Source organism: Balaenoptera physalus (assembly GCF_965194825.1).
Source record: "Balaenoptera physalus genome assembly, chromosome: 13".
Lineage (NCBI taxonomy): Eukaryota > Metazoa > Chordata > Mammalia > Artiodactyla > Balaenopteridae > Balaenoptera > Balaenoptera physalus.
This window is the reverse complement of record NC_138892.1, coordinates 106,388,227-106,409,592: the sequence shown is the minus strand read 5'-3', so window position 1 is coordinate 106,409,592 and position 21,366 is coordinate 106,388,227. Positions and strand designations below refer to the sequence as shown.

Genomic DNA, 21,366 nt, shown 5'->3' with positions numbered 1-21,366 from the left:
CATACAACTGGGCATTCATAGTAGGCACTCAATAAATATTTATTGATAGACTGGCTAGACAATGCTATGTTGGATAGAGATCACGCAGAAACAAAGGTCATCTTGTGAGAGTGAATGCAGCTGGACCTCCTTTCTCTCATCAGGAAACCACATGGATACCCACAAAGCAGTCCATCCCAGATAATGCGCAATGACACAGCACTAGAAAAACAGCTAACGCTCTCACTCACTTTGCGTAAATGCTGAACTTTGCACTGAGGTCAGTAAATACACAAACAGGCAAGGTACAAACCAAGAGAATTTTTTTTTAAAGTGGGGTGAGGTGAGAATCCTAGTAACACACAAATGACAGGCAAAAACAAAAATCCTAAAGGGCTTGGTACACGCAGTCCTAGCCAATTCCAAGTGCTCTGTGATGTCTGTCACACCACAGGGCATGCCCAGGTCCTGGAGAACCATTTGGCCTTAGAGCAGCCCCCTGCAAAGAAGGAAGGCAGTCCCTGATGAGCCTCAGATTTCAAAGTCTGGCTAATCCTCGTGAATTGAGAATCATGATGGTTCAAACTTTGAATACAGAATTTTTATAGCATATAACATTTAAATAATATTCTTTGTGAATTTTCAGATCCTTATCCATGAATAAAGGGAATTCAGTTTAAAAAATAATAGCCTATACATTTTTTCTGAATCTAGAAGGCCAAGGCACTAGAGATAACATAGGTACTACACTTTGACATGCAAATTACTGGAAACACTTGAAACATGAGCAAATACTACCTAGAAAGGCAGGGTAGCTTGAAGACCACACTCCCATTTGTAAGGGAAATAAAGGTGGTTTCCAAGAAAAGAGACCAAATTCCCAGACTGTATGATCACTGAAGCAGACACCTCAGTAATGTGCAAAGTCTCTACTTTTGTCTTCTACATATACTTAGTATGGGGGCTGCAAATACGAGCTTGCCTGCTTGTTAAAACAAAAACAGAGAGGATTATTTTCCTAAGGTCTACTTTATGAGTGAAGATAAAGACTTCTAACAAGAGGGAACAAATAATCCAAGAAGGAAAACAAACAGAAAGAGTCTGGAAGAAAGTAGAAAGAAACAAGTGTGTCAAGAGGATAATTTACAGGAAATATGTGATATTTAGAACAAATGAATAGATAGGTGGGTGGATGGGAAGGAGGGAGGGAAGGAGGAAGAGGAACTGAAGCTATACAAAGCTTTTCATCAAACAGTTAGTCCATACTTTTCAAAGCCACATACAAAGCCTCACTTCAAAGAATGGTGAGGAAAACTCACAGAATCTAGCAAGATCAGGGAATCCTGTTATTAGCTTCAAGATGAAAAAATATACAGAGGTGATTAATAATGCCCTGCAGAAGAATATAAAAACAGCTTAATTTCAATCTCACAAAACTAACTTGGCTGGGGAGGTCTCTACCAAAATGAGCCATCTATTTAAAGCAGGAGAAAAAGCTAGGCTAGACTAATCAAAACCACTTTCACTGTTCCAGAATCAAGTTGACAGCACTAATTATGAACTCAGTGTTTTTTCCTCATTTTGTACAGAATGTCAGTTATATTTAAGGAAAAACAAACTGTTTTAGAACTGAACAAATGATACAGTTATCCCTTCAGGTTCTAGGTTCCTATGTTTTCACAGCTGTCACATATTTACACCACTGTACAGAGCAGCTTACCCTTTTCTCCTCCCAGATGTCTAGACATACAAATGGACTCCGCTTATTAATTCTGTCAACTATTCAAATAAACAAATTACCTAAATATAAAACAGGGTACCATGATTGCATCTGACAATTTCATTTTTAAATATATAATACTTTTTGATGTTTTTCTCAGATTGAGCATATAATCAGGATTGTACTTTTTTTTCCTGTCCTTATTTCACTTTGTTGCCTAAAAGACTGATCAAACAAGTTAACAGAGCACAGTTACCTCTTCAAGATTATGGTAGTTCACCCCAAAGAGCACTGATCTCAAGCCCAGAGAAGTTGCCATACTTTACTCCTTGTAAAATTGTGAAATAAGTTGAAATTGTGAAATACATTGGAAAAGTGTGAAATAAGAAATAAGCCTATTAAGACCAAAAAGGGAATACTAATTCATAAGGAATATTTCTCTACACACCGCTAACATTTGCTAATTCTAGGTAATGTATACATGGGTTTGTGCTTGTTTTATTATTTTTAAAGTTTTCTGGATATACATAGAGAAAATAAATCTAAGTCTAATGTTCGAGGTTTCTAGCTGGGTTGACTAGATTAGTGTTTCTTCAAGAGTGACAGCAAAGCATCACCTGGGAAACTGTTAAAAGCATAAATTCTTGGGCCCCGCTCCAGGCCCACTCAATCAGAAACTCTCAGGGTGAGGTCCAGGAATCTGTGTTTTAACAAACCCTCTAGGTAATTCTGATGCACACGTAAGTCTGAGCACCATCCGACTACGTAGAAGATCTTACCATTCACCCAGAACAGAAAACAAGAGAAGCAGGCTGGGGCAGAGGAGATAATCAGGATAAATAAAGAGCCTTCGCGCTTTACCAACTTACCTTCTTTTCCCTCCTTCCTGCCACACCCCTAGGTGGCCACTGTCTGCCTTCTAACTCTCCCAGATAAATTTATTTAGCACTCATGAATTTATGCTTCTTAGTCTGTTTACATTGTACTTTTTTTTTAAATCTCTCAATTCTCAGCGCAAAATATACATTACAATTACCTGGGAGAATGTTTTAAAAATACTGATGCCCACCGCTTCCACCATACGAGGACAAGCGAAGAGAAGGCAGCAACCCGGAAGAGGGTCCTCGCCAGAACCGACCCTGCCATGCGACACCCTGATCTACAACCTCCAACCTCTAGAACTGGGAGAAGTAAATGTCTGTTGTTTATTTAAAAAACAAACAAACAAAACTGATGCCCAGGTCCTATCCCATACCAATGAAATCAGATTTTCTGGGGCTGGGGACTGGCCAAAAGTTTTTAAAAGCTCCCCAGGCAATTCTAGTGTGCAATCAGCAGAAAACCACTCAGTCTAAATGAAAGTTTTTGTCTCTATTTAATATATTTCCAAGTATGATGAGGAAAGTACTTGTATCACAATCACCAGGGGCACATTTCTCAAAATGATAGTTAAGATAATCTTCAATGATACATATATATGACCTTTTTAAAAAATAGCTATGTATTTACTTTTACAGGTTTTTTTTTCAAGTGATATGATTTCCATGTATGGCAGTGAGAATTTCATTTTAAAATGCTTCCATTTTTTTAAAGTGTGCCAACTTTTTAAAAAAACTAAATAAGAGAATAGCACCAGGGATGGGGCAAACATTGCAAAGATGCTAAGGGAACAAAAGAGTTTGGTTAACCTTGACCAAGGTGCTTGTTAAAGATACAGATTGCTGAGGCCTACCCCCGCAGTCCTAAACCAGAAACTTGGGAGTGGGGTCCAGAAATTTACATTTTTATCAAGTGCTCCCAGGTGATTCTTATTCACTAAAGCTCAGAAATGCTCTAGTAAGAGGTATTTGAGCCTTTTGCCACTAGGCAGAGAACAAGTTTGGATGTCAAAGGGAACCCTCTCATTCCATTCATTTCACTACCACCACTTCCTGGTCTCACAGGATGAGCCCAGCTACACCTGCCGGGTGAGGAAGCAGCAGTCCCTAGGTGAAGAGCCGTCCTGACCTCCCATTCCGTCCCTTTACTGCAAGTCTCTCGGAAGCCAGAGCTCATTCTAATTTTGCTCTCTTCTTCTCACCCGCACATCCTCCTCAGCAACAGCCCTATGCCTTGAGCATCGCCACTCCAACAGACTACCTCTCGTCCTGCGCTCATTCACCTTTCCAGCTACCCTGTGAAGCTAACGCTTTTGAAATGTCACAAAACACTGACATAATCTAATCACCCCAGGTTATATTTGTGCTCTCAGATACCAATGATAAGCATTCTCTATCCATTCAAATTGAAATTGTTTTTAACTACTTGTCTATTGTAGCTTGGAAACAAGTCACCCCACTAGACAGACTGAGAACAGGTTTCAGTTCACCTAGCAACTCTTATCCATTAGTAGTAGCCAGTGGTTCTTGACCTTGACAGCGCATTAGCATTACCTGGGGAGCTTTTAAAACTCCCCACATGGAGGCCGCGCCCCAGCCCCAGTTAAATCAGAATCTCCGGGTGCAAGGGTGAGACCAGGCATCTTTTTTTTCTCCCCCCCCTTAGGCTTCTCAGGTGATGCCAACATGCAGCCAAGGTTGAGAACCACGGAGCTGGGTTCAGCTAGCAAGATTACCAGGACAGGCTTAGAAGCTGTCTGCCATGGGCGGGCAACGCTCTTGCCATCACTGCGCGAGATTCACTTAGCCAGATACAGGAGACTGACACGACAGTGACTTCTGAGGACAAAAATTCCAAGTCCCAACACTAATATTTAAATATAAGTTCAAAGCATATTTAAATACAAGTTCAAAGTTCAATACCATACAGCACAAACGATTTCAATTGTTTTTGGAGTCTCTGTGATACAAATCCCTTTCATCTTCATTATACTCCGTAAAATTAGATCTATTAATTCAACATCCTGGACAGACTGCAGTCTAATATACTGTAAATCTTTTGAGTATGTGGAATTAGATTTTAAAACCTATTTTGTAATAAATATGCCACAAAAAAAATTTACTATGCAACATCAAGTGAAAAGTATATTCTTCAAAAAAGTAATAACATTCATTTTACTCTTGGTGTGACAAAGAAATGATGTTTAATTTTAGGAAGCTACAATTCTTTTAATAAATGAAAACCTGGCAAAGAGAGTCACAGTTGTATCCACTTCCTGCCATAAATGCCAACAGCAAGTACATCCAATTTCAAGTTCCTCTGAAGCCAGTGAGTGGGCAGAAAAAAATCATAGCCAAAATGGGAAACACATGGCATTCATTCTTTGAAAAAAGTCAGCAGTGGATTACAACCAGGAGGGGAAGCCATCTGTCACAAGAAAAGGAGGTGGCAGTAGCTATCAAGGACTAAAACATGCCACCTCAACCGGGGCAGGGTCAAGTCTTAGATTTTAATTCCAGCTAACTTTTGTAATAAGCAACAGTCTTCAAAATTATTAGTGTCAAATTATGGATGGAATGGGTAAGAAGAAGAAAAATCTACCAACACAGTTCAATTCTACCAACACTGTAACTCTTGCCTTGCTATGAGGAAGAGCAACAACATAGTAGATGGAAATCACACACACGTAAAAATCAGAACAAGTCAACACTTGGACAAATTCAATTTCCTCTAGTATAAAAAGGACTGGCGGTTTTATCTGCGTTGTATTTCTAGCCTATAAACACTGGCCCAAAATGAAAAAGGAGAGCAACTTCCCGAACAGGAGAGTAAAAGTGAACCCAAGCCAAAAATCACCTTTGCCACTGACCCACCCTTCACCTAGCCCTCCAGCCACCCTAGCCACGCCCAAGCCCTGCAGAACACTGGAGCTCCTGCTTCGGGCTTCACCTTTAAAAAGGTAAACTCTTTGGGCAACTTCAAAGATTCGAAAAAATAACCTTACTGAAGTGTCAGGCTTATCTTCTCTACGGTCCTAAACCCACTAAAATTGGTTTCAGACACAGTAGGTTTCTAGGCTTCAAAGGATCCCAACAGTGAGTGTCAGTTACCATAATTTTTAAATCTCAAAATACAGGTGATGTTTAATTCAGATAAAGTGTAGCCACTAGACCTCTATTTACTGAAAGCTGCATTTTATACTGTCGTCAGAATGTATAAAAGCTGTTTCTGAATACGATACAATATTTGTGAAATTAGAATTGGTCACACTAAGTCCAGTTTAGTCCCTCACTTGCTAACATTCCTTCCCTCATTCTAGCGGTTTTTGAAACCTCACTTCCTCCCCTCAGAGCCTTCTTCCCTAAAAGGAAGACAATGATTTCCTCTAGAATAGATTCACCTAAATATCCAACTACTGGTGATTCAATTTTTTTTCAGACTTTGGTATACAAAGCCATATTTATTCTTTTTTTTAAAACGCCATTACATTTTTTAATTAAAACTTATCTGTTTGCATCAACAAAAGTTTAATTTTTAATATAATCGACTTGGGAGGTACACCTTCTGCTCCTTAAGAACAAAATAATAAATGTTTATGATGACGGCGAAGAACACAGTTACTCTCTACCAAGGTAATAGTTATTATTCTAATTATACCAAAAATTAGACAATACGGTCCAGAAATGACCTTCACTATCTCAAAAGTTCAATAAGGAGGACGTCAATAAGTAGATCATCTCAATCAACAAACCTCTGGGAACAATCTACGGAGTCCAACGAACAAAAAAGTTCATGAATCATGAAGCAATCAATGTTGATTTCTTCATTCTACTCCTCAATAACATTTTGAGCAACTATAGCATAAGGCTACTTCCCTCTTTCCCTGAAATAATTAAGGTAAATGTGAAGAATGCATTTAGCGTCCTGAAGTGTCCTATTTGTTTCTTCTTCCTGACCATCTAGTACAGTAGTAAGGAGCACAGATGTGGAGCTCAACTTCTGGGCTTGAATCCTGCCTCTGCCACTTAACTGCTGTGTGACCTTGGGCAAGTTCCGTATTCTCTCTAAGCCTCTGTTTCCGTATCAGTAAAATAAAAATAACAGTACCTACCTCCATAAGATTGTTATGATTAATAATATAGGCAGAGCACATAAAATGGGGCCTGCTTCTTAGCAAACACTATACAAGCTATTACTACTTTGAGTAGTAGTAGCCGTTAGTTATCACTACTTATTCTGTTGTCTAAACCAGATGTCAGCAAACTTTCTCTGTAAAGGGCCAGATTAAATATTTCAGGTTTAAAGGACCATATGGACTCTGTCACAAATACTTAACTATACCGCTGCAGTGGGAAAGCAGCCATAGACAATACACAAATAAATAAGCATGCCTATGTTCCAATCAAACTTTATGTATGGACACTGAAGTTTAGATTTCATGTAATTTCCACATTCACAAAAACTACTCTTCTTTTGATTTTTTTTCAATCATTTAAAAATGTAAAAGCCATTCTTAGCTTGCAGGGGATGTATGAATCCTCTGGACATGATTTGGCCCACAGACTGTAACATAAAACCCCTGCTGTAAATCAATGCATCTTAAATGCCAGTCCGTGACCAAGTTTCCACCAATCCTTAATAAAATCGTCACTGTAAACTTAAAAGCTATATTTTCTTGGGAAGGACTGTTCTTTACTCTGTAATTATGCAATTCCAACTCCTTTGGTGTTACCATGTTTTTCCTCTTATAAAATGATACTACAAGTATGAGGTCATTTATCTTTTTTTAATTGTCTTTACTTGACAATCCCATGCCAGGTCTGCCCCACTACTTTTTTGGGGGGTGTGGGGGGTGGTGGTTGTTGTTTATTTATTTTACTGGTGTGTGAACTCCAAGTTTAGGAATCATTAACCTAAAGCTTTCTGCCTAATCAAAACAAGAGAAGTAGTGATATGTGTCACTGACACCTGCTGATAGTTAAACTAACCAAATTACGACTCTACCATCTGCTAAGCTGTTCACCTGTATCTCTTTTCTCGGCCCTTTCTCTTAACGTTGACTCCTTCCCAGAAGCATTTGGATCCTATGATACGTCCCATCTTGTATTTCCTCCTCCAAATAAAATATTCACATTTAATAAATGACTATGTACATGTTAAATTTTCAATAAATATTTTAAACAAGTATCTGCATTTCACTCAGTTGTTCTTAGTTGAAAATGCCACAATGACATTTTATTTGGCTTTGTAACCAGAAAGACCAAGATCTGTCACTTCCCAGATATGAGATGTGAACAGATTACTGTCTTGATTTTTAGTTTCTTCACCTATAAATGAGGACAGTATCACTTCCCTACAGGATTTTTGTTAGAATTAGAAATAACATATGAAAGAATCTAGTATGGCATTTGTAAGTGTTCTATAAAAGTAGTTATTAACATGTTCATTGGGTTTCTACAGGAGGTACTCAGAGATGTACTTGACAACAGTGTCACTGTAAGACTTCATTTTCACTGACAAATCTACTACACTATTTTTAAAGGTACAGTAGATGATATATAAAAACCAAAGAGAACACCACACGTAACACTACACTTTTAATGGCAGTGAAGTAATAACAGAGATAATGTGAGCAAAGAGCACTTTTTAGTGACATATATTAATATTTACATAAAAATTTCAGCTAGAAAAAAGTAACAGCATAGAAATAAATAGTTTTAAATAAACACAAGTAAATATAAACATTCTGTGCTGTCCATCCTCAAGAATTCTCCACTGTTTTGTAAAGGTTAAGTCTTCTTCATACAAAGTCACATAGTTTAAATTATTTACAGAGAGTTTTGGGTCCAACTAACCAGCCAGAAACTCCTTACCACAGAGATAAAACAGAGCAGTAAAAAAATTATTTCCAGCAATATTACATTCCTTTTGGGAAAGCACTCTGTAATTCATGGATGAGTCATTGTGGAAATAAAAATGTTAAATAATGGGTAAGACTGTAACTGAAAATCCTGAGAGCTAATTACCCTACTCAAAGTTCCTGGTAACTCCTTCAGGAATATTAAGGCTACACTGGTAATAATTAGTTACCCAAATGAAACTTATTATCCATTGTGACCCACTTTCTAGAAAAACTGTATAGGTCCCATGCTACTGCTTCTCTCCTCACAGCAGATTATAAGATACATCCCATACTTCAAAAAATGTTCTACAACATTCTTTGTATTTATGAAATATGAGACTTGGTTCCAATTGGCATTGATTGCTCTGTATACTTATTATGGCACTTAGTCTTCTCCATAATTTTATACATATTATCTCCTTTAATCTCATTTATCACAACAATCATAAAAGCATTTTCTCCATGTGACAACCGATGAAACTCACAAGAAAGCTCTTTGCTCTTTATATGCAAGCACTGATTTTATGCTGCCTACCTTGGAAAGGACATCAATAGTCAAGAATTTCTCATTCCCAGAAGGGCCTACCTTGGTTATGTGAATCAGTCTTGAACCAGGGCATTAAATCAAAGTGAAGAGATTCTTAGAGAGAATTCCATTAGGAAAACTGACAAAAACAAATCAGATAACTGGTGGAACTTCCCTGGTGGTCCAGCAGTTAAGACTCCGCACTCCCAATGCAGGGGGCCTGGGTTCCATCCCTGGTCAGGGAACTAGATCCCGCATGCCGCAACTAAAGATCCCACATACCACAACGAAGATCCTGCACGTGGCAACGAAGATCCCACGTGCCGCAACTAAGACCCGGCACAGCCAAATAAATAATAAATAAATTTTTTTTAAAAATCAGATAACTGTAGAAATAAGAAAGAAATCTCTAGAGACCACCTTGTCCAACCCTCTAGGGTTTACAGATGAGAAAACGGGTCCAAAAAGATTAAACCATGTAGCCATGGTCACGCACCTAGTTACTACTGACTGGCAGAGCCAGGATCAAAATGAGAATGCAAGTCTCCTTTTTTAGAATCAGTGTCCTATCCACTACACCAGTGATTCCCAAGCTCATCAGACCCAAGGCCACCCTTCCCCTTCTTATAACAAGTATTTTGTAATGTGCCCTTTACTATCTTAAAATAAAATTCATAGATAATAAGCCTACCCTCACATACAATCCAAAAAAATAAATATAATGCTCTGTGAAAGAAAGATAAGGAGTTTTATAATAAAATAACATGTATTTTAACATGTGAAATGCTGACATGGGCATGTGCAGAGAGAGGCTGCTTGGTGGATGCACCGGTCAACAATGCAATGTTGCTGCTTAAGTCATTTTCTAAAATAATAAAAACTCTACATAAAGTTCCAAACAAAACAAAGTACGATCTTCCATCAACTTACACAGTAGTCCCAATGCTAGAAAATTCAATGTACACTGCAGCTATTCAAAATGATGCTAATGTATTCATGCCCATTTATGTATATAGATAGGATCTAGGCTCAGGTAATTATAAACAGATTTCTCATCTATACAAATTTCTGGCAAGACGTTTGAAAATCATATGGAATAAGGGAGAATTTTTCAATGCAGGGCTATCCTAAGCATTTCAGGGTATCTAGGAATCCTGGGCCCTCTCTACCCTAAATCCAAAAACTGCCTTCTGCATCCAAATTATGCTTCCAGCCGATGTTCCCAAAACTTTCCAACAATTGAGAACAACAAGTACCTATCACCAAAAATACCAAGAGAAATTCAGGAATTTATCCACTACTATTTAAGTAGATTCTCTTTTAACTGCTTCGTTTCTTGAAAATGCTCTGTACCATGGGTAGCATGTTTTCTCAGAGAAACAAGAAATATACCTCATGAAATTACAGGATAGGAAAGGTTGGAACTCATTAAGTATGCTTCTCTCCTAAGAATTTGGCACCTATGCTAAATGCCTATGCCCATGAAGAGCCATGTGGCTCTTAGAATAAATTACTAATTACTCAGATTATCCAATCTATGAAAGATAATTAAAACTAAGAACGTTTTCTGAATATATTCTTCTACTTTCTCAGTAGATTTTAAATCCTACACTACAACAGTTTTCACTTAGCTCCCAAAAAAATGTTTTTCTTTGAAATAGAGTGAATTCTGTAGGACATTTATAATGTAAACAGTGCAATTGTGTAAAAATAAATAAATAAAAATAGTATGCTTAAACAAAGATTTATCTGTGAACAGCTAATCAAAGCAGATTTGCTTTCATTTTAATACCATTATCTCAGACCAACAACAGGAATGATACTGGTGTACAAAGAATAATACATATAAATACCAATCCAAAAGTCTTTACAGATGGTTTGTAAGTCATCTATAACATACCATTATTTATATTTTTTTGACAATGAAAATATCTGAATTACAGACACATATCTCTTCCTAGATTTCACAAAACATAGAAGGAGAACTCAATATAAATAATGAAGAGACTTAACCTGAAAAAATGTTTCTCAGTTATGCTTTTAAGGACAAAGTTCTTCATCACAAAATTTTACAGCACAGAGGAAAATTTAAGAGGTTAACTTGTCCAAATCCCTGCTCTAAGGCAAAAAAATGTATTGTGTGATAAACCAGTGGATGCCAACCTCTCATCATATCTTATGCTGGCAGTATCAGAAAATAAAAATACATATTTTCTCTTTTTTACTATTCAGAGAATTTAAAAACCAAATCAAGATGAAACATACAAAATAATAGGCCTAAACATTCACAAGGTAACTTTAGCAGAAACCAGCACATATCATGGGCTCTGCACTCAACAACAGCTCCCTATTTTAAGTTTAATGGGTATTCCTCAAGCACAAACTAGTTAATTAAAAAGTTACATAAAATTTTCCATGAGAATGGCTTAATATGCATTGCCTGCCAATATTCTTAGTCTTTAAAATTGAGCTCGCTCTCTTTCAGAATTTTACAATGCTTTCTAATAGTTAAGCAATAGTAATACAGATTCCCACTGTCAAGGAATTCTTGATGATTTGCTCTCATTTTCAGGGCAACAAATTATAATGTTCAAGCACTGCTCACAAGTCAATTTTTAAAGTATGCAATAGTTCTTGAAGAATTTAAGACCTCCTTTATTTAAGGTTATGGATATTAAATGGCTCCCAGAGAGTGAACAAATTTAAAAATCACAATTACAACCAAAAATTGATCAATATATCCTTTTCCTTTTTTTAGTTTCTTCACAGTAAAAACTGGGTAACTGATGAGACAAAGAAAAATCCTTACTGCAAAACATTCAATAAGGAGAATATTTACTGGTTAGCCAACTGTAACTACTGGCTAAGATAGCCCACCCAAGGCACCTCTCTAATGACAGAAAAATATATGCTATCAACAAACAGCAACAAGAAGAAAACATCGGATCTTTTGACCTTTTTCAACTTGTTGCTATTCCTTTCACTAATGTTTCTACTAAGGGGTACTATGTATTTCTAGAAGTCTATTATCCTCCTATTCATTTTACCCTACAAAATAAGATACAGTGTGAAAAGAACAATCCAGGAGAAAATGTAAGTATTCTTTACATAGATCCTCTAAATCACTAAGACACTTTAATGTTAATGTTAATTCAGGAGTCCAAAAATTCAAGAAAACAATTTACCACCTTAATAGTTTTCACGTTGCTTACAGCTTTATTTCTAGTTTAAGAGCAGTTCAGCAGAAAAATACAATGATACAAAGGGGGTGCTCAATATTTGTTAAACCAACAATATTAAATATTAAACATTAAAACTAGTATTTAAAAACAGACGAACACTTTCATAAGCTTGTCAGAAAAAGGGTGGCATCTCTAACCACGGTTTATATCTGAGAACGCACAACCAAAACAATTCAGGATAGATCTCAAAGCAGGAAGTTTCATTCAATGCACATGGATAAATTCATTCCAAAACTTTGAAGAAGCACTTTTCCAGCTTTCTAAAACAGCAAAGCTTTCCATTATTTAATACTGTCTGGGCTGAATTTTGGTATTAGGTTTTATCCAGTCTTTTCCCATTATTTACTATTACTGAAGAAATAGTACAATTTCCTAAACCATGGCGAAGAAGCAGAAGCCTTGCTGATGTCAAAGACCACAACGTTTTATTACAACACAACAGATAAGAGAAGAGGGGTATTATAGCTAAAGAATAAACTAATCAAGACCCTTAGTGGCAACCTCTTACCAGAGTCAGAAGACCCCAGTAAGGCCTTTAGACTTGTAGTCCCTTCTGCCTGGAACATTTCACCCCAAAGAGTCACATCATTCAGGTCTCTCTTTCTCAGAGGTATAAAGCACTTCTGCTGCACACTGAAATACAATGGCTGTCTCAACAAGCACCATTTTAATTTAAAAGACTGAACTCACAACCAATGATTATTCAGACTCAGGTATACAGATAAATTTTTCTCAAAATTTAAACTGACCTGTCAACTCAAAGACAATAACTGGCAATACTTCTTGCCAATGATAGAATCCGAGTTTCAAGGAAAACTCAGAATTTTGGAAAACTTGTATCTCCTGTCTGGTGAGCTTACCAATACTTGAAGGCATTTCTGATGAAATAGGAAGTGTTATTAATGAATGAATTTTTAAAATCTGTCTAATGAAATGTGTCAACATTTGGAAGACCTACATAACTCAATGAACCAATATTTTCCAAATGACCAATACACAGTGTTACAAAAGCAGGAGAAGGCATATGTGTTATTCAAGTATATCCTCTACATGTAAAAGATCTGTTCAAAGTGCAAGACAGACCAATTTATTTTAATGTAACAAAGTATGGAAAGGTCACTGATAGGATTTCAGATTCCACACTGCACTAACTGTAAGAAACTACCACTCACTGATGAAAATGTTCTAAAATTACATTATGGTTTTGATCGCACACCTCGCAGTAAATTTACTAAAAAAATTAATTGAATTGTACACTTAAAATGGATGAATTTTATGGCATGTAAATCATACCTCAATAAAGCGTTAAAAAAAAAAAACTACCACTTGTCAAATTTTGGTGTGGTTTCAAAACATATCCACGGGCTCCCCTGGTGGCACAGTGGTTAAGAATCCATCTGCCAGTGCAGGGGACAGGGGTTCGTGTCCTGGTCCGGGAAGATCCCACATGCCACAGAGCAACTAAGCCTGTGCACAACTACTGAGCCTGCACTCTAGAGCCTGCGAGCCACAACTACTGAAGCCCACGTGCCACAACTACTGAAGCCCGCGTGCCTAGAGCCCGTGCTCTACAACAAGAGAAGCCACCGCAACAGAAGCCCATGCAATGCAACGAAGAGTAGCCCCTGCTCGCCACAACTAGAGAAAGCCCGCGTGCAGCAACGAAGACTCAATGCAGCCAAAAAGAAATTTTAAAATATATATATATATCCACAATTATCTGAAAAGGCTTTTAAAATACTCCTGCTGGGGGGCTTCCCTGGTGGCGCAGTGGTTGAGAGTCTGCCTGCCAATGCAGGGGACACGGGTTCGAGCCCTGGTCTGGGAAGATCCCACATGCCGCGGAGCAACTAGGCCCGTGAGCCACAACTGCTGAGCCTGCGCGTCTGGAGCCTGTGCTCCGCAACAGGAGAGGACGCGACGGTGAGAGGCCCGCGCACCGCGATGAAGAGTGGCCCCCGCTCGCTGCAACTAGAGAAAGCCCTCGCACAGAAACGAGGACCCAACACAGCCATAAATAAATAAATAAAATAAAATACTCCTGCTGGGACTTTCCTGGTGGCGCAGTGGTTACGAATCCGACTGCCAAGGCAGGGGATACAGGTTCGAGCCCTGGCCCGGAAAGATCCCACATGCCGCAGAGCAACTAAGCCCGTGCGTCACAACTACTGAGCCTGCGCTCTGGAGCCTGCGAGCCACAACTACTGAAGCCCACGGGCCTAGAGCCCATGCTCCACAACAAGAGAAGCCACCGCAACGAGAAGCCCGCACACCACAACGAAGAGTAGCCCCCGCTCGCCACCACTAGAGAAAAGCCCGCGTGCAGCAACGAAGACCCAATGCAGCCAAAAATAAATAAATAAAAATTATAAATAAATAAATAAAAAATAAAATAAAATACTCCTGCTTTTTCCAACTACTTATTTATATGAAGCCTGAGTTTCTTCATATACTTCAACCCAAACAACAAATTGCAATAGACCACTGAAAGCAGAAGCAGATATGACAGTTAGCTATCATCTATTAAGCCAGACATTAGACTTGCAAAACTATTTTTCATTAAAAATGTTATTTATGTTAACATTTAATGTGTTCATTATTTTTAAATATATCAGTAAATATTTTTTGAATTTCTATTTTAGTCTCCAATATGGCAAATATTGATAGATAAACACCTACATAAACAAAAGCTACTTGAGGTTCCTTAATAATTTGTACAAGTGTACCGCATCCTGAGGCCAGTTTGAGAACTGATGCTAAAGGGGACCATACCTGAGTGCCTGAGGGCTCATCCAAAATCAGAACAGTTCCAAGGGTGGTTTCAAAGCAAAACAGGTCCTGCATATCACATGCTCTGGAAGTAAATGAGCCACTAGCCACAGCTAGGGATGGTCCAGTATGCACATCAAGGCTGAATTGTTTCTCACCTTCTCAACCTACAAGGTCCACAGATGAAATTAAGCTGGACAGGTGTCATTTCAACCAAGTATTCTCTACCAATTGTCAAAATGCAACAGAACTTACCATGAGCCTATTAGGTAGGAAAGACTGCCAGAACAAACAGAAAGGGAGGTAGTTTCAGTAAGCATTACTGCTGATAATATGGAAAAATAAAAGGAACACATCTATGTGAAAGACTAGCTTTCCAGCTCCAGAAGGAAAAATAAATGTTTTTGGAGATGCACATGGCAGCACAGAAAGTGAGAAAAAACAGTTCATGGAAGATTTCTAATCTTGTCCTTAGGGAAGAACAGAACATTTTCAATATGAAGATAATCATTTTCTTGCTGAAAGCACATTTCCACAGTACTTCTCTTTTTGACAAATTTACTCCAAATTCATCATGCAGAGGTACCTAATTTCAATGAACTTGTTAACTAAAACAAAATAAAGGACGTCTATTAGCAAAAGTTTGTTCATGACAGGAATATAAACATCCACCTTTCTAAATGAAGAGTGACTTTCAGTAATCGAGAGAGTCACTCAAGTTATCTACCATCAAAGAGAAATACCACAAGAAAGACAGAAGACCAAGACACAGACACAGCGAGTGATAAACCATACATAAAACATGTGCCGTTTAATGGCTTTTCTCTTCCTCTCCACTCCTAACTCCCACAAGTAGGGACATTCAGCTTGTGGGACTGAACTAACTAGATCAGTAAAATTTCCAGCATTAACAAGCAAACATATAACGACATCCCTGTGCCTGTACCTGAGGTCACAGTCACTAGTCTCTTATTTCCAAATGCTTACGAAAAACTTCTCCTCAAATAATGAAAACTAAATTCACCACTTCTTACCCTTAATCTAGTTCTACTTTCTAATCTCTAACCATGTATCATCAATGGCAAAAACATTTCCTCAGTCTCAATACCACAGTTCATCGCAGTCTTCTCTCTTGCCATCACAGTCTATATCCCAATATCTCTTTGAAAATACTTCGTGGATGTGCACCTCCTTCCCCATTCCTATTACCCAAATAAATCCAGGCCTCCTGCAACGAACTCACTCGCTTTCCCTGCCTGCCTTCCTTCAATCTGCTCTGCAGACGAGCAATAAAAGCTGCTCCTAAACAATTTTTTTGGTTATGTCATTCATTCCCTTGTTAGAGAACACCGTAGGGCAACTTCCTGTTACTATCTTCAAATTCTTCTTTGAATAAGTCAGATTAAGAAAGAAAAAAGTTACACACTTTTAAAGGATGAGTTAAATTATACCTCCATCAAGTTGTCATAAAGGGAGAGAGGGAGGAAGCTAGGCCGGGAGCAGCAAAGAGGGTGGGAGGAGGGGGAGCTCTCCAAATGGCTGCGGGAGAAGTCACTGCAGGCACCCTGCGGAGCTGAAAGACCGGGAGCACCACGCAGCTGTCAGAGGCATCTGGCCTCCCAGGAACCAATTCCAGCGACGGTCAAGCACTGGACTGTGAAACTGACTCTTGCACCAAACGGATACAGCTTTGTTAGAAAATACATTCCTCCATGGAGCCAGAACCTAAAACCTTCATATCTGTACTCATTTTTCCAGTACTGGCTTTCCCAAAAAAATACCAAAGAAGAAAGAAAGGGAAAAAACTTCCTTCTTCATGGCTGCCCGTCGAAACACAGAATATAACTAAAATGCCACACGTCTCTCCTTTAGAGTTCCCACGACCACTTGTTATAAAGCATGGTTTCCAGGCCCCTCCAATACTCTTCCGGGCAAATAGAGCAGTGGTAACATGATAGCAAGTTCCAGGGACAGCATGATTTTTAAAACTAAAATGGAACTATGACCTCCCTTGATCAATATTAGTGTAACTAAAAAAACCAAGTTCATTTTCTGGTTTCTTTTGCACGAAAGAATTAAAAAAGGGTTTCCCAACTCATATCTAAGCTGCCATCTTCATAGATTCTGTAAATTAGCAAACCCATAAAACCAATTCTATCACTGAGATGAAATCACACATTAGACCACACTGCAAAATGTAACAGAGGGGAAAGAGAGACTGCAATCCTCTGGCAACTTCTCTTATTTCCTCACAAATAAGCCCTGTCAGGTATTTGTACAACAGTTTTTATTAGATTCACTGGATCAGTTTCCATAATACTCCACTACATCCCAGGTAAGCAAATTGACCAGCTCTACAAGAAGGCAATTTCCCACACGCATTTATATACCTTCGCACATGACAAAATCCAATGGATGGGTAGCTTATATTTCTATAAGCTGCACATGAACAAATTTTGCTTCCTAAAATGACTGTTAACTCCCCAAAAGGAGCATATCTATCTTACATTTGACTTAGTTTTCTCAGGACATTCCCCACAGTGCCTCTAACACATGCCATTTCTGGAATACCAGAAAAGATCAAATCTATCTGGAAAAGAGACTAGAATACCGATTTATCCACAGTACTCTGAATAATCATTCATAATTCATCTCTGTGTTAAAACGGGATTATCAAAAAGAAAAGTTAAACAAATAGTCCAAGACAGAGATCCCAGATTTTGAAATCAGACGCTAAATGACGTGAAACAAGTAGCAACCTCATGAAAAAGCTTATTTAAATTCAAATAATAATGGCTTTCACCATGCGACAAATCAAGGTACAACCTAAAATTATTAAAATGTTAATAGTCATGAGTGTCCAAACAGTGAGAACAAATGACAAAACAAAGATTTACAGAGAACAAGTCTCTTTTTTAATTTCTAAACTTCAAATTCTCTTGATCCTTAAATAAAATCAAAATCAAAAAATCAGAATCCTGAATAAAATCAAACTCCAAGAGCAAAAAAATACAAAAAGCAAAACATTAAACTCGGGCTTCCCTGTTGGCGCAGTGGTTGAGAATCCGCCTGCCAATGCAGGGGACACGGGTTCGAGCCCTGGTCTGGGAAGATCCCACATGCCGCGGAGCAACTAGGCCCGTGAGCCACAACTACTGAACCTGCGCGTCTGGAGCTTGTGCTCCGCAACAAGAGAGGCCGCGACAGTGAAAGGCCTGCGCACTGCGATGAAGAGTGGCCCCCACTCGCCGCAACTAGAGAAAGCCCTTGCACAGAAACAAAGACCCAACACAGCCAAAAATTAATTAATTAATTAATTAATTTTAAAAATTTGCCAAAAATGTCACCCACTGCCTCAAAAAAAAAAACAAACATTAAACTCACTTGCCATACTATAATATTTTTTTAAATGTACTGTGATCACACAAAATTCCAATGAAAGTGGTTTAAAATAATTATTTTAAAAATAAGCTTCCAACTAAACATACAGGAATATTACAAGGCATAATAACCAAAAAGAAGTATGACAGTATCTTTATTAGATGCTGGTTAGAATAAAATTGAAAAATATAAATCATCCAAAGCCTTAGCTTTGCAATTCAACCAAGCTCACAGCTGGACTTTTATTCTTCATCAAGTAAACACACCAAAAGCCTTCCTCATTCTCAATTTAAAAAAAGAAAAAGAAAAGGCTTTTCCTGTTAAAACATATATTGTTCCATTTCTCCAACCACCAGTACTTGAAAGTTCAGTAACAAAAGGAGTACAAAACATAAAAACAGCTGGATATTTATTTTTGAAACAATCTTCTAAAAGGACTTCCTAATAATGAACCATACACATTAGGCAATTCTAAGCAAATGTGTTTTTTCATGTGCTAGGACTCTAGACCAAGATCTCTGTGGTCCAATCAGATCAAACATTTAGAATGTGTCTAAATCCCCAATCTCAAACTGAAATGGGGAAATTTGTTTAATTACTGTAAATCCTATTAAACCAATCTTCTCTGTAAAATGGAAAACGTCCAACCTCTGAGGGCTACGGAGGGTGTAATGAATGCAGAGTTCAATTAGGGCCCACTGCCGGCTCACTATAATCTATTAATTAGCATTTTCAGTTCTCTGTGTCTCATTGCAGTGTCTCTTTACTTTAAAATTGCACCCTTCATTTTTTGGACCAAAGTTATACAATTTTAGGATTGTGTGGTAATTATAGTGGGTGCAGGAAGAATACACTCCTGCCAGCACTGGTGTGTAATTAGGGCAGGGGGCGGAATCTCGATAAGGCATTGTTCACCCTCCTTCAGCGCATATGGTTTTTTTGGCATCAGAGCCCTGTGGACTGTTTCACTTCCACTGGACTAAAGTGCTGAGTTCCCACCATAGTCTTTTCAGAAGATTCAAATATTTGCCTTTGAATGTAGCTTGATAATTAGAAAGGTTATTGTCACTGCTTTTTATCCACACAGCTTTTAAAGTATAGGCATAATTAGCTGCCTGAATTATTTGAAAATAAAGAAGTAAGCCAATAATTTTTTTTCCTCGTTAAAGTGGACTGGAAATTTCCAGGTTGCTGGATAATTAAAACCGTCTTGGTGATAGGCATATCAAAAAGGTACACTGAAGGCTAGCTAATTCAATGATAAATTCAATAACCTCAATTTAACATTCAACTTCTACCAAAATTTAATTTATATTTTATATATAACCAATCACAGCAAGTTGCCTTTCTTCCACCTTAAATCCTCAAATGTGAAGAATTAAAGAATTTTTTCTAAAAAGGATCCTTAAGTTAAACTTTCCTAAATGTCAAGAGAAAGAACTGCTACTCATTGTTGGTACTTAATAAATATGTACATCATCAATGTTAACTTTTTAAAATTAATTTCCGTTCTGTACTGTCAACATATTGATTTGCCTTGTGATAGGTTTTTTTTTTAAGATTGACTTTTTTAACATTTACTATGGTAAATCTTAATGCTATACCCCACACTTAAGTTACATAGCCTGAATAATTTTGATAATGGATCTTAGAGCATGTGGCAAAATTACATTCTCATAAGAAGTGAAAAAAGATAATATATGCTGAAAGAAAAGAGAGGAAGAGAAAGAGAAGCTAGGGAAAAGAAACAAGCAAGAATTGTGAGCAAGCAGACATGGCAGCCAGAAACAAATTAAAGCACAGGACCAATCTGGAAAAGGCGAAGAAATGGAGAGCACAAAATACTAAGAAAAACAGGAAGAAGGAAAATAAATGAACCAAGAAGGGAAAAACCTAAGAAAGAAAAGAGAAAGAATGGCTCATTTCATTTATGTACATGAATTGTTTCATACATACAGAATACAGAAAGGCAAACATATATATATAACTAACCTGGTTTTCCTCCTGCACAACTCTATACTGTTCCTTCCAAACAGTGATTTTGGAAGCTTCATCTTTTCTCAGGGCTCGTTCTTTCTTCAGCTCTGGGCTCCAGAAGGTCTTGATGCTATTCATTGAAGAACTTAATTTGCTCTCCTTTACTTCCACATCCTTTCGCAAGAGATCATTTTCCCTTAATACTTCCTTCAGCTGTGTCTGCAGATCCATGATTGTGTTATCTCTTGCTTGACGAAGAGAGTGAGGAACGGTGGATGCCATGCTCACAGGAGGGAGGTGATGCTCTCCAAATGCTATGGTGTCGCTAGCAACCCCACTGCTAGCTATATTGGGGCTACTGCCCATAGCAGTCATCCTCACACCATAAGGCAGACGTCCTCCAGAACGGCCAAGTGTCATGGTGCTTTTAGGTGTTTCTGAACCCACATTTTCATGGTCACTTAGGTACATAGGGCCAGAAGTGGCATAGGCAGCATTTAAGGACTGGATATTCTCCATTGAAAGGGTTTTCCCACTGCCACCTCCGACACTGCTTCCAGAACTCCCTCCTGTGCTATTGGTTCGACGATGACCCAAGCGAGGGGAACGTGGAAGCCGAGGTGATCGCCCAGGGCTCTGGTTGCTTGGTTCCACCTTCCCAACTGAGCGAGCACTTCCATACATGGTTGCAAGATGAATTCAGGTGCCAGGAAAGGTGTAAAGCAGAAAACAAGATACGGAACTCTGTGAGGTTTCTCTATGGCTATAAGTCGGCTGAAGGCTAATCAGAAATACCAGGTCCTCAGCTGTCCAATCTTGAAGAAATAGCTTACACCATATCTGTAATGAAAAGATCACACATTAACTCCTCCAATAAGAAACACTTCCCCTCTCAGACACTCTTCATTGCCCCCCTTGAGCAAGACCTCCCCTTTGATCATCTATTTGCTCCTGTCCCTGTCTACAGCATAACTTATTTCTCAGTAAACAT

The 21,366-nt window shown here is 38.2% G+C and overlaps 1 protein-coding gene across 19 annotated transcripts in view; it reads right to left on the bottom strand.

The window, feature by feature from the left end:
* ERC1 (ELKS/RAB6-interacting/CAST family member 1) overlaps positions 1-21,366 on the bottom strand; it is a 415,918-nt gene that overhangs the window by 358,436 nt on the left and 36,116 nt on the right. For all 19 annotated transcript variants that reach the window (XR_014252746.1, XM_082422084.1, XM_082422087.1 and 16 more), the window contains exon 2: positions 20,391-21,215. Coding sequence is in view for 18 of the 19 variants with exons in the window: in XM_082422084.1 (XP_082278210.1) it covers positions 20,391-21,059 (669 nt within the window). In the remaining variant the exon portion in view is untranslated. The remainder of the gene's footprint in view (positions 1-20,390; positions 21,216-21,366) is intronic.